Consider the following 16547-nt stretch of genomic DNA (forward strand, 5'->3'; position numbering starts at 1 on the left):
TGATGCAAAAACATTATTTCGGGGTGGATCGATCCTTTCAAAATGAAACGCAAGCGATCTCATGAGAGACGTGACAATGTAATTGGCGCAGCCTCCGACGTTATTCCTCCCGGCCTATTCCTCGAGTCCCGGCGGCCGCGACCCGCGACCGGCGTCGGCGCAACCACACTCTGCAATTTCCCCGGAATTGCGACGCGTCTAGTTATTTTTGCTGTAGTTATCAATTTATTATAATATAAGTATAATGAATGACAGAATATGTGCAACTGGGAGGGGTCCTAACCCTCTCAATAGTTTTGCTATCTATACATTCCAGGATTCTCTAATTTGAACTGGGACCCCCACAGTAATCATATTTCAACTGGTGGACCCCCCAAAATAATCATATTTGAACGAACTGGGGACCCCCCAAATAATCATATATCAACTGAGGACCACCAAAATAATTATATTTGAATGAACTGGGGACCCCCCACTCTGACAAGCACTTGGAATTGTAGAAGTTAAGGTATTACATTTAGTTTGACTTCCACAGATAAATATTTAGAAAATATTTAGCTTATAGATCGTTTCAAAATGATTGCCTCTTTCTTGTGATATTTGACAATTTGGCCAATGTTTGACCGTTTTTTTATAGTATAGTTTGCTGTTAACTTTTGATGCAGTAATGGTCTTTTTTCATTAAATGTTCCTGTTTTTTTAAGGTATTAGAAATCCTTTAAAAAGTCCTTAAATTATCACTTCACAATTATGACATCACAGTTCCCAGTGATGTCATCGCCTGATGCTGCTATTTACTGACTGAGGAGAATGAAGTGCAGTATAAAAGAAAGTAAAGCAGTTGTTCAACGACAGACCATGGAGAAACAGGGACTGGAGGAACATGGCTTGGAGGAGGTTCTGGTGACCAAGAAGACATCATCAGTGGAGGGCAACGCCGCCCCCGTGAGGCAGACATGGGCCCGACAGCTGGACTTCATCATGACCTGCATGAGCTTCGCCGTGGGCCTGGGTAACGTGTGGCGCTTCCCCTACCTTGTCTACAAGAACGGCGGAGGAGCGTTTCTGATCCCCTACGTGCTGCTCGTGTTCCTGGCGGGCATTCCCATCTTCTTCCTGGAGATAGCCATGGGTCAGTTCATGAAGGCGGGAGGCGTCAACGTGTGGAACATCGCTCCTCTGTTTAGCGGTCTGGGCTACGCCTCCATGGTGCTCGTGTTTCTTGTAAACACCTACTACAGCGTCGTCATAGCGTGGTCGTTCTACTACTTCATCGTATCCTTGTACTCTACCTTCAGCTGGTCCCCCCTCCCCTGGAGCACCTGCGGCCACGAGTGGAACACGGCGGGGTGCGTGGAGGATTTTAGCCGGGGCAAATGTCTGATGAACGGCACCCTGGCGAACAACGTCCCCTTCCCTCCCAACGTGACTTGCGAGGACCTCGCTCGTGGCGCGCGATCGCCCGTTACCGAGTTCTGGGAGAACAAGGTGCTGAGCATCTCCGGCGGTTTGGACCAGCCCGGTGCGCTGAGCTGGGAGCTGGCGTTGTGTCTGCTGGCTGTTTGGGTCATCGTGTATTTCTGCGTATGGAAAGGAGTCAAGTCCACCGGCAAGGTCGCGTACATCACGGCAACCTTCCCTTACGTGATTCTCGTCATCTTGCTGGGCAACGGACTCACGCTTTCCGGAGCTTACGACGGCATCGCGTACTACCTCAAGCCCGATTGGTCCAGACTGGGCGACGGGCGGATATGGATCGACGCCGCGACTCAGATCTTCTTCTCCTATTCCATCGGAGTGGGAGCCCTGAGCGCTCTGGGCAGCTACAACCGGTTCAACAACGACTGCTACCGAGACGCCTACGTTCTGTCCCTGATAAACAGCGGAACCAGCTTCTTGGCCGGGTTCCTCGTCTTCTCCGTACTGGGATTCATGGCCGCCGAACAGGGAGTGAGCATCCACGAGGTGGCCGAGTCGGGCCCGGGGCTGACGTTCATAGCGTACCCCAAAGCCGTGGCCATGATGCCCGGAGCGCCGATCTGGGCCACGTTGTTCTTCTTCATGTTGCTGCTGCTGGGAGTGGGAAGCCTGTTTGCGTGCGCCGAAGGGTTCGTAACGGGGATATTGGACATGTTTCCGAGGAAATTTGACCATCGCTACCGGCGGGAGATCGGTGTGGCGTTCTACTCTTTACTGTGCTTCATCATCGGCCTCTCCATGATAACACAGGGGGGTATGTATGTGTTCCTCCTATTTGACTACTATGCCGTCAGTGGAATTACGCTGCTCTGGCAAGCGTCGTGGCAATGTATAGTGGTGGCCTGGGTCTATGGAGCCGATCGCTTCATGGACGACGTCGGTCGCATGATCGGCTACAGACCACGGCTGACGTGGTGTATGAAATGCTGTTGGTCCTTCTTCAGCCCCTGCATCTGTACGGGCGTCTTCTTATTCTACCTGATTAACTACGTGCCCTTGACCTACAACAAAACGTACGTGTATCCGTGGTGGGCCGAGATGATCGGCTGGTGCCTTTCTCTGTCCTCGATGCTCTGCGTACCCGCCGTCCTGCTCTACAAGCTCTGCCGCGCCGAAGGCACGTTGAAGAAGCGCTGGGTCCGTCTGACCGCTCCTGTGTGGGGTCCTCATCATCTGGAAGACATGTCTCCAGACACGGACGTGAAGTCTCTGCCATCTCCGTCCCGGGGGAAAGAGGACAAGATAGCATTGTCTGGGATGGACGACGAGGGTGTTGTTTAGGCCCGACTATGCAAGAGCATTGTGTGTGTATGTGTACGATACTGTACTCTCTACTATAGCAGCAATAGCTGCTATGGTATTGGAAGAGCATTGGAAGGAAGCATTGGAAGATACCGTACAAATGTAGTGCCATTCCCTTTATGAAAAAGTCAAATAAAACACAATACTAATGTTGCAGTGCACAGGAGGGTAGTCCATAGATGACAGGCCCAACCGGTATTTTTATTTATTTATTTTATGTTTATCTTTATACATTTTGGGGGGAGGGCTGGGGGAGCCTTTTAATCCACTTACTTTGTAAGTACAGTATAGGATTACAATGTACACTAAAACCAAAAAAAAGGAAAATCCTGCTTTCTTAAAAAAGTATTGCCCATTCACCAAAGTGAAATGTGTGGGTAACAGCAGAACAGACTGTTTCAATTATGATTTAAAAATAATAATTCTCTCTCTGACTATAAGCTGAGAGGCAAACTGCTATTAACTAGAATAACTGCACTTGAACACCAAGCATCTCAACATAATGTAATTAAAGAACAATCAAAACACCACCACCTATGACACTATGCGGACAGATGAGCCGTTGAGTAAATGCCACCGAGGTGTATGGAGGGAGAGGGAGAGAGAGAGAAGAAACAGCTTGCACTCACTGATTCACCATATGCACATTTATTTTTATTTACACGTGCACTCTTACAGTGTACAGTAGAGGCCCCTCGAGTGCATTTCTGCATGTGCGTTACTCCCCTCCTCAGGGAGTAACGCCGGGGGAGTGGACAGCCAGTTTGCGGGGCGTCAAAGGGTTCGTAACGTAAAGGAGATTCGAAGCATGCCGCGCCGAAAGGCGCGTTGAAGAAGCGCTGGGTCCGTCTGACCGCTCCCGTGTGGGGTCCCTCATCATCTGGATGGACATGAAGTCTCTGCCGTCTCTGCAGTGGAAAGGGTCAGTGAGTTCAAGTTCCTCGGAGTGCACATTCGAGGGGTAGCTGAAATGGGAGACACACACCACCACACACATGAGGAAAAAGGCTCAGCGGCGACTGTACTGGCTCTGCCGCCTGAAGAAGTTCGGAGGACACTACATCCTCAGGCGGTACTACAACAGTACTATTGAAGGCGTTCTATCAGGCTGTGTTACGGCCTGGTATGGAAACTGTACTGCCTGAGAACAGTTAAGCCTGCAGCGAGTAGTGCGGTGTGTAGTCAAAGCCCAGCGCATCATCAAGGACAAGCACCACCCAAGTCACAAACTGTTCAAACACCTACAACGACCGCGGCCTACCCCAGGGATGCGGATTATACCAGTGTCAGTCTACTTTATGTGGATTATGCGGTCGACAGGCACTGACATTTTGCATCTTAATCTCATGTACAACACACTGACATTTTGTTGTGTTTTTTTCTAGCGCCTTAACTAACGTCCATAAGTATATCATGCACAGTACACATCTGCTGCTATGCTCACGCACCTTTATATTTTATCTCAGGTACCATACAGTATGTAAATATGTAGATAATCTGTTTTTCAAGCGTGGTTGCCGTTGCACTTTACAAGAGAGGAAAATGAGCATGCAAAGTGCATGAAATGCAGTGCAATCCTTTCGTGCAAAGGTGGTAGCACGTTGACTTTAACTCATTGCCTGCCATGGATGAATTAATTTGTCAAATTCTGCTATGGCCCAGCCTGCCAAGGACGAGTTTTGATTTTTTTTTTCTTTTTTCTTTCCACACAGAACCAGAGATAATGCCATCCAAAGATGTGCTGCTCCATTCACTCCCTGGTTAACTTATTGCTTAAAAATGCTCTATCTCGGCTCCTGTGTACTGTGACGCCTGAGAGAGAGAGAGAGAGAGAGAGAGAGAACCGTTAAAATCCTAACGAGTCCCAACCCTAGTTGCCAGCAGTGCCCTAACAGGGCCCGGTCCGACTAATTAGCACACATTTTCGGACCAGCCCGAAAACGTTGGGTCGGGTAGCGTCGGGTTCGGGCAGAATTTGAGACCTCTTCTGCGAAAATAGCCGATCTACAAGCTTGCAACGCGTCTCGACGCGTTGTGAGCTTGTTGATCACTCGCCCCCCAGAATAGGGTTCATGTGGTTAAAAGATACACAGATGGACATTTAGCGATCCTACAGGAGAAATGCAGTTGTCAATTGCAGTCCAGCAGTAATGAAACAGAAGTGAAATACAGCTAAAGGGTAGCAAAAAATACTAGAAATAAGACAGAGTCAGCAGGTTCTGGTAGTAATGCACAGGGATTAGGAAAGGAGTGCCAGAAACCTGGTATACTACAGAATAAACTCGCCTGGCCCTCAGCATTTGGACTGCCTGGGAGATAGTGTGGTGAAAGAGAATTGTAATAGATATGAGTGCAGTCAGAGTGCGCGAACACAGTTTTAAGGTATAAATATTGTCTTAAGTCTACGGCTAGTGGTTAAAGCTGCACTACGCAAAAGAATATAACGTATGAAACTTTCCTCTTCTACCCCGGATTTGAACCCGGTTTCTTGCGCAAGTGCTGACATTTTTTACCATTGAGCTAATAGAGCCTGCTTGCTTAGGGGATAAATTGAATCGTGACCCTCAGGTCAAAATTCGTGTCAGATCTTGTGTCAAGGTGAGACATGACCTTTGACACGATCTAAATGTCTCAATATAAGAGCAGGGAGACACAATACAACCACCCCAATTGTATAAGTTATATTGTATTAACCCATTAAGACCTGGAACGCATCTGTGTCATTTTTTGATTTGAGCAAAAAAGCATAATTTTACTCTGGCTATTCAAAAATAGCAGATCTACAAGCTCGTAGCGCGGCACCGAGTGCCGCGCTACGAGCTTGTAGATCTGCTATTTTTGAAAAAAAAGTTAAAATGTGTGCAAATCTTTGAATATATATATTATTTTAAACCGATTTTTTTTTTAGCTGAAATCTTTGCTTCTTGGGGTCCCTGGAACAAAATACTTTGAGATGGGGGGTCGGCGGCCAAATACATATCGTTTTGGGGGTCCTTGACATGAAAAAGTTTGAGCACCACTGATATACAGTAGAAACATACGTTTTTCAGAATACCGTTGGGATTTAGAAGACATGTGTAGAATCGGCTTCAGGTCTTAATGGGTTTAACATACTCTTACCATACAGATTGGGCAAAATTACATTTTATTCATTACAAAAAAAGTGACGTAGTGTGTCATTATTATGCTCAAAGATGTTCAGACGCTGCGTGAACAGCGGTGCCATGTTGGACACGGTGGACGCCTGCTCTCTGCTCTACAGACTGGAGATGGAGGGTGAGTCTGATCTACAAGCAGCATCCACACTCAACAATCACATTGTATTTCATTGACATACTAGTGGAAGCCCATTTCCACCACTAAATAGGCCAGAACTTTTTTTTTATATCTCAGCATTCCGTTTATCTTTTTCCTTTCTCACACAGTTCTGAATACATTATTTAAAAGAATCATAATTTTGACCTAGAAAGTCGGAATTGCCAAAAGAAAAAAACGGAAAACTCTTTTTGTAAAGCCCTTACTGCATGCACCTGCATTCTGTGTGTGTGTGTGCGTCAGTGGTGGAAAGTAACTAAATACATGTACTTAAGTGCTGTACTTAAAGGACAACTTTAGCTTTTTACAACCAAGGTTTATATTTTAGCTTGTAATTAAAGTAAATAAAAGGTGAGTGTTATTTTTTTTTCATGTACTGCTTTCTACAGTTTTGGCAATTTTTGCGATATTTTTTACAGTGGGCGGGGGCATTCTGTCCGGTGGCTAAATATGCCTTTTTTACACAATAAAAAAGGTCCTGTGGTCTTTGATGGCCAGATGTGAGTTATTGGGGGCTAGAAGAGCTACTGTAAATAATAATAAAGAAAACACCGGGTTATTGTGTAAAAAAAGACATATTTAGCCACCGGACAGAATGCCCCCGCCCACTGTGAAAAAGATCGCGAAAATTGCTAAAACTATAGAAAGAAGTAAATTTAAAAATGTTAACACTCATATTTTATTTACTTTAATTACAATCTAAAACTTAAACCTTGGTTGTAAAAAACTAAAGTTGTCCTTTAAGTACAATTTTGAGGTATTTGTACTTTACTTGAGTATTTCCAATTTCCAATACTTTTACTTCTACTCCACTACATCTCAGAGGCAAATATTGTGCTTTTACTACACTACATTTACTTGAAAACTTTAGTTACTAGTTACTTTTCAGATATAAACTATGATATTATGAAACATACCACTTCAGCCCTATTTTATACCTTGGCTATTTGAAAATAGCAGATCTACAAGCTCACAACGCGTCGCATCGCGGCGCGTTGTGAGCTTGTAGATCGGCTATTTTCAAATATTTAGTACTTTTACTTTTGGTACTTTAAGTACATTTTGATGCCAATACTTTTGTACTTTTACTCAAGTATTTTTTTTATTCTGGACTTTTACTTGTAACAGAGTATTTTTATATTGGAGTAATGGTACTTTTACTTAAGTAAAGAATTTGAGTACTTTTTCCACCACTGATTCTGTGTGTGTGTGTGTGTGTGTGTGTGTGTGTGTGTGTGTGTGTGTGTGTGTGTGTGTGTGTGTGTGTGTGTGTGTGTGTGTGTGTGTGTGTGTGTGCGTGCGTGCGTGCGTGCGTGCGTGCGTGCGTGCGCGTCCGCCAGGCGCGTGCGTGAAGGACCGCTGGCGGGAGCTGCTGCAGGTCACGCTGCCCCACACGGACGACCACGTGACCATCTTTAACGACGTCCACTTCCTCATGGCGTCTCTGGGCGCCAAGGAGGCGGGCGCTGCGGGCGCTGGCCGTCTGCTGGACGGCCTCCGCCAGGCGGCGAGGTAAATCCCCCCCCCCCCCCCCCCCCCACACACACACACACACACACACACAGACACACACAGACACACACACACACACACACACACACACACACACACACAGACACACACAGACACACACAGACACACACACACACACACACACACACACACACACACACACACACACACACACACACCCACACACACAGACACACACACACAGACACACACACACACACACACACACACACACACACACACACACACACACACACACACACACAGACACACACAGACACACACACACACACACACACACACACACACACACACACACACACACACACACCCACACACACAGACAGTGGCGTGCACAGACATATTGAGGGGCAGGTGCTCAAGTAAAAAAAAAAAGGGTACCTTGCGCGGCGCGTGGAACCGCCGGCTGCCTTAGTAGTGTGAGATTTATAGAAGAGAATTGCAACGCACATTTGGGGGAATTGTTAATATATTAGAAGCTTTTAATCCAGAATTGATCGATGTCACCATGGGCTACATACTGTAAACCAGGGGTCTTCAACGTTTTCAGGCCGAGGATCCCCTAGCTGAGAGAGAGATGAAGCAGGGACCCCTCTATATTGTATAAAATTGTGTTTAAGATTATACTTTTTTTGGTTTACTTGGTCTGCTCTTTTTTCCCTCTACACCTTTGCCGAAAATAGCCGATCTACAAGCCGGTCTCCCACAACGCCTCGGAGACCGGCTTGTAGATCGGCTATTTTCGGCTAAAGTTCTCCTCAGAAAAGGGATGCTAGGTTTCGAGTGGTTATGGTAGAAAGAAAAATCATATCACATAAAGATTTGGCGGACCCCCTGTAGTAACTCTGAGGACCCCCTGTTGAAGACCCCTGCTGTAAACTGGTAAAAAACAACTTTTTTCCCCTCCTTTTTTTTCAAAAGGGCACTTCTGGTCAAGAGGGCAAAGGGCAGGTGCTCTAGCACCACCTAGAGTCTATCTGTGCACGTCCCTGCACACAGAGCGTTTCTTGTGTCTCTCTCACCACACACACACACCTCGACAGACACTCGGGCTTGCATTACGTAAGGCCGTATCGTCACTGTGGGGTACAAAACCTTGTACGTCCAAAACGGTAACTTTTCAGGAAATAAGAAAAAAGAAAACTGTGTTCCAATGGATCCAATGTAGTCATTATTTAATCACAAGCTCTTCTTAATATGTTCAATGGTTAAATATGTATAAAGCCCACAGACACACTTAACCTCTTTGACTGCCAAGATATACATAAATAAATAAATCAAAGTCAAAGAGTTCACTTTAAAACTTTTTTCAAAAACAGCCGATCTACAAGCACACAACGCTTGTAGATCGGCTATTTTTTCCACTTTTGCACGCCACTGTTTTTATGAGGAAGTAGGGCATTATTTTATGAAAAAGAAAACACTTTGGGGGCGCGGTGGCGCAGTCAGTAGCGCTGTCGCCTCACAGCTAGAAGCTTCTGGGTTTGATTCCCGCGGTGGATGCTGTGGGCGCTGGGGGCGTGTCTTCCTCTCCTCCGCGTCATCAGTGCTCATACCCTAGGTGGGGTTGGCCAAAGGGCTTTTCTGTGTGGAGTTTGCATGTTCTCCCCGTGTCCCCTGCAGTAATTCTGGTCTCTATACTGCCTCCTCCAACTGCCTGGTCAGCTGGAAGGAACTGGTTTGAATAACGTGTTCCTTCCACACGCTACGTCCTATCGGGGAAACTCCGCCCTGTCAGGTGATAAGAAGCGGCCTGCTCACTCATCATGCATTGAAGGAAGCATGAGCTCAGTTTGGGGCTCTCCTCAGGCTGGCAGAGGGAGAGTAGCGCCCAGGATTACAGCTTACAGTCATTGGCACTGGGTGAAAAAAAAAGGGTTACAAAAATCGTGGTATAAAAAGAAAACTTGAACCCATTAACACCTGGAACGCATCTGTGTCACTTTAGATCTCTTTGGCTATTCAAAAATAGCAGTTATACAAGCTCATAGCGCGGCACCGAGTGCCGCGCTATGAGCTTGTAGATCTGCTATTTTTTGAAAAATCTTGAAAAATATTTTTTGCGATTTCTTTTCAAAAAACTGTTAGGATTTTTAAGAATTGCCTCAGGTCTTTAATGGGTTAAAAAAAAACTAGATACAAGGTTTCTGTCCAGCAGCAGCGACATTATTACGTATGAAATAATCATAAAAATGAAAAACCAAGGCAGAGGCGAGGACAGTGACTTTGAAAAAAAGCAGAAAGAACATGGAGCTGCGATGCGTCACCGAGGCCACAGCGTCTGCAGTCCCCTGACAGGCGTTGGTTGGGCTGAGGCTGGCGCAGAGACGTGTGTGTGTGTGTGTGTGTGTGTGTGTGTGTGTGTGTGTGTGTGTGTGTGTGTGTGTGTGTGTGTGTGTGTGTGTGTGTGTGTGTGTGTGTGTGTGTGTGTGTGTGTGTGTGTGTGTGTGTGTGTGTGTGTGTGTGTGTGTGTGTGTGTGTTGTGTGGCTGTGATGATGAGCGGTCTGGTGTCGCGCCCTGCCCTGGCCACAGGCAGTCTGTCCCCCCCAGCCTGCACTAGGGCCACCGAGGGAATACCCACCGCGTTTTTAAAAGCCTCGCTGCTGAGGAACATGTCATGTTTGTCATCGTTATGTCATTTTTCCAAAGGGAGGGAGAGGGAGGGAGGGAGGGAGTCACCAGACCAGGGTTCAGGGGACTGATGCAACCTCTGAGGCGAACAGAGCTCTTTAACCCATTAACGCCTGAGTTCGATTCTTAACTAATTTCCTGCCAATAACGCATATATGCGTTCTATTGAATCCATCACTTGCCTGCCAATAACGCATAAATGCGTTTTGTTTTTTTTTTTTGTTTTTTTAATTTGACCCAAAGGCCAAGGAGATTTTTCGAAGATCTAGACTCCTATCCACTTCCTTGTTAACTTAAAAAAAAAGCTCCTGAGTACTTTTGTTTTTTCAATGAAAAATCTCTGGCAGAAAACAGCAAAAAATCTGAAATAATTCTGGCAGAGTAAGTGTTAAAATGTTTTCTAAATCCTAGCAGATTTTTGAAAAAAATATAAAAAATATTTTTTTACGATTTTTCAAAAATAGCAGATCTACAAGCTCATAGCGCGGCACTCGGTGCTGCGCTATGAGCTTGTATATCTGCTATTTTTGAATAGCCAAAGAAATCTAAAGTGACATAGATGCGTTCCAGGTATTAATGGTTTAAACACAGCACAATTCTGAGTTAATCTAATGCAATGCGGAGTGTGTGAAAATTGACCCTTTTTTTCTCCTTTACACCCATTTTTGCTTTCGCCAAGAGTGAAAAGTCAGACTTCGAGGCGGTGAAGTGTTGCATTAATTTAATTGCATCACTCATTTTCCACACGCAGCATGTTTTTACATATTCTCTCCACGGTTTAGTGTGTTTGCAGAGTTTTTGCATAATCCTGATTTAGCCACCGTGGGATGCAGTCTCTTGTTTTCTGCTGGTGCGTGAGGCATTAAAAGTCATTGACCAATAGGCCATAGGGTCTTCAATGTTTTTTGTTATTTGTTTGTTTACACAAAAAATAAATCTATTAATATGTTGGATTAATTAAACCACTTTTACCCTCAATACTTGGTAAACTTGAGCTTTGGCTGTGTACTTGGTCTGCTCATATATTCCCTTTAAACCCCACCTCTTCACCTAAAATAGACGGTTGTGAGCTTGTAGATCTGCTATTTCTGGCCAATGTTCCCCCCAGAATAGGGATGCTAGGGGTCCCGGACCTGTTGAAGACCCATGACACAGGCTAATGCAAAAACCAGCCTGTGACGTCATCGATGATGTATCTACTGTATGACTCCAAATTTGGGCAAGGCTTCAGCTTGTTCAGAGACATGTCGACTTTATAAAAATAAAGTGAAATATTTCAATAAGTATTAGTGGTTCATGTACTTATGTGTGGTCTACTGGCCACACACACACACACGCACGCACGCACGCACGCACGCACGCACGCGCGCACGCGCGCGCGCTATAGCTAGACTCCTGCAGAGTCAAGCCGCGGGAAAGCTGTACAACTTTATAAGTCGTTTGGGCTCTTTTGGGCTTATCTGAGCGGGATAAGGATCCCACTCAGATTATCACGTCTTTGACAGCGCGACGCAGCCCAGTTATTACTGTAACACCCTTCTGAACCTCATAATTGACGTTATTATGATTCATAGAAACGGTTTAATTGAGTCGAAGACGAAACTAAAGCCGAAAATGTTCCGAATGATTAAACACAGTTTTTGGTATTTCATCTGAAAGGCCAGTTCAGATCTGAGATTGACGGCCTGAAACGGGATGAAAACTGGCGTCTGGCTGCAAAAAAGATTCTTTCTCAAATCGGCACTGTCGGGTGGAAACCTTGTATCTCCTAAACCGTTCCTTTTTTATAACCGTTTAAAAAATAAGTAATAAATAGTGAAAATAGCCGATCTACAAGCTCACAACGCGTCGCGACTTCTTTTGTGTGACACTCTTGTATGATGAAGTAGGGCATTAACCCATTTAGACCGGGAAATAATCTGTGTCATTTATAGATGTCTTTGGCTATTGAAAAATAGCAGATCTACAAGCTTGTAGCGCGCCATAGATCTGCTATTATTATTTTTTTAAATCGTGAAGATTTGTGCGAATCTTTGAATTTGTAACTCAAATCTTTGCCTCTGGGGATTCTACAAATGTCTTCTAAATCCTAACAGTTTTCTGAAAAACGTCCTTGACCCAGAAGCAAAGATTTAAGTTACAAATGTTCCCTTTAAAAAAAAGAAATCAAATATTTGCACAAATGGTCAAGATTTTTCAAAAATAGCAGATCTACAAGCTCATAGCTCGGTGCCGCTCTATGAGCTTGTATATCTGCTATTTTTGAATAGCCAAAGTATAAAATATGCATAAAGTGGTTACACAGATGCGTTCCCGGTTTGAATGGGTTAATAAAGAAAAATAGAAAACATTTACATGGAGATACAAGGTTTCTGCTCGAGAGCAACGAAATACATCATACGCCTCAAAGTGACGCGCACAAAAAAGATTATGACAGATGACAGAACTACTTTCACTGGCCATTTTCTCGTGCAGTATCTGCTGTTTCTGGATTGGCTTACAGAGCATCGCAATTCCCATTAAAGAAGATTATGTTTTAAAAAGTGGTCAATCTCAAAGACATCAGCCACTTTTTTATAACATTCTGAAATGTTCACTACTTCTGTTCTCTGCAGGGTGACCAGAACGTCATAAAAAAAAAAGAAAACTTAAATTGTGTTTTCTAAGGTCCATGCCTAAAAAACGTTTAAATATAATTAGATTTGGGTTTTCAAAATTGTTTTCCTGATGCCCTGACTCCCTACAGTACTTTGAAATCCAGGTCACACAGTCTCATTTGACATTCATGGGAAAAAAAAGTTTATTTGACTGTTGAAATAACTCTTTCACTTTATAATATCAGACTCATTCTAACCAGTATTAAATCTATCTTTCTGAAACATGTGTCCACACTGTCTGAAAAGTTTCAAAACAATTAGGTTTTCTCCGTGAATCTTAGATCATTCCTTTAGCGCTCACCCACGTCCTCATTCCATGAATCCTCATTCCATGAATCCTCCTGAAGATTCCCTGCTGTCCTCTTGAATTATTTAAGCACCTAGGTCGGTGCCCCCAGCAACCTTTCATAATAATTGTCACGTCATTAGGATGAGAACGTAAATCCTTAGAGCCTAAATACATAACTAGGTCAATCTACATATATGCCACCCCTATTAAAGATTTAGATTTTTCCCATCAGTGTTAATATTACACTCCCTTACCTTGTTCCTTACACTTTCTGATTACACACAACACACAACTTTCTGATTCTCGGTTTACTCCAAATGCCGGGCGATGCATAATATTGTAAAAAAAAAAAGAAAGTGCTATAATTCGTTCAGAAAGTACAGTTTTTGTGTCTCTAACAGGGTCTGTCTGTATGTACAGTATGTATGCTCTCAAACGTCAACCAACCACAGCTCACAGTGGCAGTGGCTCAGGGGTATAGTGGCCGGATGGGAACCGCAACATTCCCAGTTCGATCCCGGGCCCCCCCCAGAGTTAGTGTCGAAGTGTCCCTTGAGCAAGACACTGAACCCCTAATTGCTCCCGATGAGCAGTTTGGTGCCTTGCATGGTTTCCTCCACCATTGGTGTGTGAATGCGTGTGTGAATGGGTGAATGTAATGCACAATCTATGTAAAGCGCTTTGGATAAAAGCGCTATATATAAATGCACCATTTACCATTTGCATCAGATCAGGCTGCACAACCAGGATATTCCTGGTGAAGTGAAAGTGAACCTCATGACTGAATGCTGGATGGTAATTGATAATCATGCATGCAGCGGTAGAGTTTTTCTGTGAATCTCTTTACACACAGGGCAGGAATTTCGCGGAAGGTCAAGAAGATCACGGCCGTCGTGACCCCTCAGTTTGACCTCCTGCACCTCAAAGATTATATCCCTGAGGCCACAGTGTGACCTTAATGACCCGTCCATATAACACGGCCCTGGCTGATTTCACTGTCTTCTCCTCTGCCTTCTTTTTCTGTTGAGGTTTTTTCCACACCAGTGTCTTGTGTTGAGATTCTGAATTCTGAACCATCTTCAAATGAGTCCAGACTCTGATTAGTCCAGTGCTGAGTGAGCATGGATGACATTTTTGACTGAACCCGGGACCTTACGCTCCCCAGGCGGTCTCTCAATTACCCATTCCGCTATGGCCCGCCGCCTGACTTTCATGTAATGTTACTTTCATGCCAGAAAAGCTGTCTTTTTCATCGTTTTTCCTTTCCTTTCAAACTCATATGTGACTGGGTGCAATGCTTTGTGCCGCAAGGGGGCCATGGTCATTTTTCCGTTTTTTTTTTTTACAGATTATGAAAGTACAGAATGCAAGCTTTCAAATCGAATGATGTGTTGCTTATTGAAATTGGAAAATATTTGAAGAAGCTATGGTCATTTGAGTCTCGTCTTACCAGGAACATATTTGAAGAAGTTATGGTCATTTGAGTCTTGTCTAACCAGGAACATATTTGAAGAAGTTATGGTCATTTGAGTCTTGTCTAACCAGGAACATATTTGAAGAAGTTATGGTCATTTGAGTCTTGTCTAACCAGGAAGATATTTGAAGAAGTTATGGTCATTTGAATCTTGTCTAACCAGAATTGTCAAAGCAATTAAATAAGATGTTGGCGGAAAACTTCGTAAAACAGTGTCACACAAAAGTAGTGAAAATAGCAGATATCCAGGCTCACATGGCGACGCGTTGTGAGCTGCTATTTTCACTATTTTAAAGTGTTTGACATGACATTTTGACTGAACCTAGGCTAGGACCTTACGCCTCCTAGGCGGTCTCTCTCTCTTACCCATTCCGCTATGGCCCGCTGCCTGACTTTCATGTAATGTTGCTTTCATGCCAGAAAAACAATCTTTTTCATCGTTTTTCCTTTCCTTTCAACCTCATATCTCCATATTTCGCAGTAACCAGATAACACACATACATGTTTAAATGCAAGGCGTATCAAAACAAAACAAAATGAACAGGCAAAGACAGACAGTAACTAAAGGCACTCATTCATACCGAGGAACAGGAAAGAGAGAGAGAGAGGGGGGTGGGGCTTCTCTGCTCAAGACACTAATTAGTGAGTTCTTAGTGAGTAATTAGTGACATTTTGATTGAACCTATAGGACCTTATGCCTCCTAAGCGGTCTTCTCTCTCTTTTAACCATTCTGCTATGGCCGACCGCCTGACTTTCATGTAATTGTGCTTTCATGGCCAGAAAAAAAAACAATCTTTTTCATCGTTTTTTTCCCTCATTTTTCTACTGTACTTCATCATCACAGTGAGCCTGGGGACAACTATCAGCACCAGCTTGCGGAGGCCCTGGGTCTGCCCATGTGCCAGGCCCTGGTGGAATACCACCAAGGGAACTACAGCCGCGCCGTGGAGCTGCTTTACCCCGTGCGCTACAGCATGTCCCAGATAGGGGGCAGCGACGCCCAGGTGAGATCCCCACGGCAACGGCGGCGGCGGTGGTGGTGTGACTATAAAACTCTTCTTTTGCACTCTTTAGCAGTGGTGGAAAGTAACTAAGTACATGTATTCAAGTACTGTACTTAAGTACAATTTTGAGGTGTTTTTACTTTACTGGAGTATTTCTAGTTTTCAGTACTTTTACTTTTATACTCCACTACATCTCAGAGGCAAATATTTTTAATCCACTACAATTATTTGAAAATGTTTAGTTACTATATTACAAAAATCTTACATTACCCACTTCAGCCCTACATACATTTCGGCCATTTGAAAATAGCCGATCTACAAGCTCACAATGTGTCGCGATGCGACACATTGTGAGCTTGTAGATCTGCTATTTTCAAAATATTTTTTATACATTTTGAACTCGTGAAATGGGACTTTCTGCATAATAAATATGTTCTACTTTTGGTACTTTAAGTACATTTTGATACCAATACTTTTGCACTTTTACTCAAGTACATTTTTCATTCCGGACTTTCACTTGTAACAGAGTACTTCTACATTGCAGTATTGATCCTTTTACTTAAGTAAAAAAATGCGAGTACTTTTTTCCACCGCTGCTCTTTAGCAGTGAAACTGAAAATGAAACCAAAGCAAAGTCTGCTCCAGTAAAGCCCCTGCAATTACACCCCCGGCTAAAGCCCTAGAGATTTGTTACAGTGAGCTAATTCTGTGATCTCTCGCTGAAACCCACCCGACCGTCGTCCCCGTTGTTGAAACTAGGACACTTGGAGCTGGCTCGGACAGTGGCCAGAAGTGAAGAATACACTGCATACTAACAACCCCCCCCCTCCCCCGCCCCCCCCCCCCCCCCCCCCGGCACGC

At 44.3% G+C, this 16547-nt stretch overlaps 2 protein-coding genes across 3 annotated transcripts in view; both read left to right on the top strand.

The window, feature by feature from the left end:
• ttc38 (tetratricopeptide repeat domain 38) overlaps positions 1-16547 on the top strand; it is a 45170-nt gene that overhangs the window by 25023 nt on the left and 3600 nt on the right. For both annotated transcript variants that reach the window (XM_084060744.1, XM_084060745.1), the window contains 3 exons: positions 5976-6057; positions 7437-7608; positions 15527-15686. In XM_084060744.1, coding sequence (XP_083916870.1) covers positions 5976-6057; positions 7437-7608; positions 15527-15686 — 414 coding nt within the window. The remainder of the gene's footprint in view (positions 1-5975; positions 6058-7436; positions 7609-15526; positions 15687-16547) is intronic.
• Positions 955-2760, top strand: LOC311047853 (sodium- and chloride-dependent creatine transporter 1-like; the record flags this gene model as incomplete). The annotated part of the gene is made up of 1 exon (XM_084060802.1): positions 955-2760. The coding sequence occupies exon 1, from the start codon at positions 982-984 to the stop codon at positions 2758-2760; it is 1779 nt and encodes a 592-aa protein (XP_083916928.1). The 5' UTR covers positions 955-981.

This window comes from Gymnoscopelus microlampas, assembly GCF_963454915.1.
Source record: "Gymnoscopelus microlampas genome assembly, chromosome: 6".
NCBI lineage: Eukaryota > Metazoa > Chordata > Actinopteri > Myctophiformes > Myctophidae > Gymnoscopelus > Gymnoscopelus microlampas.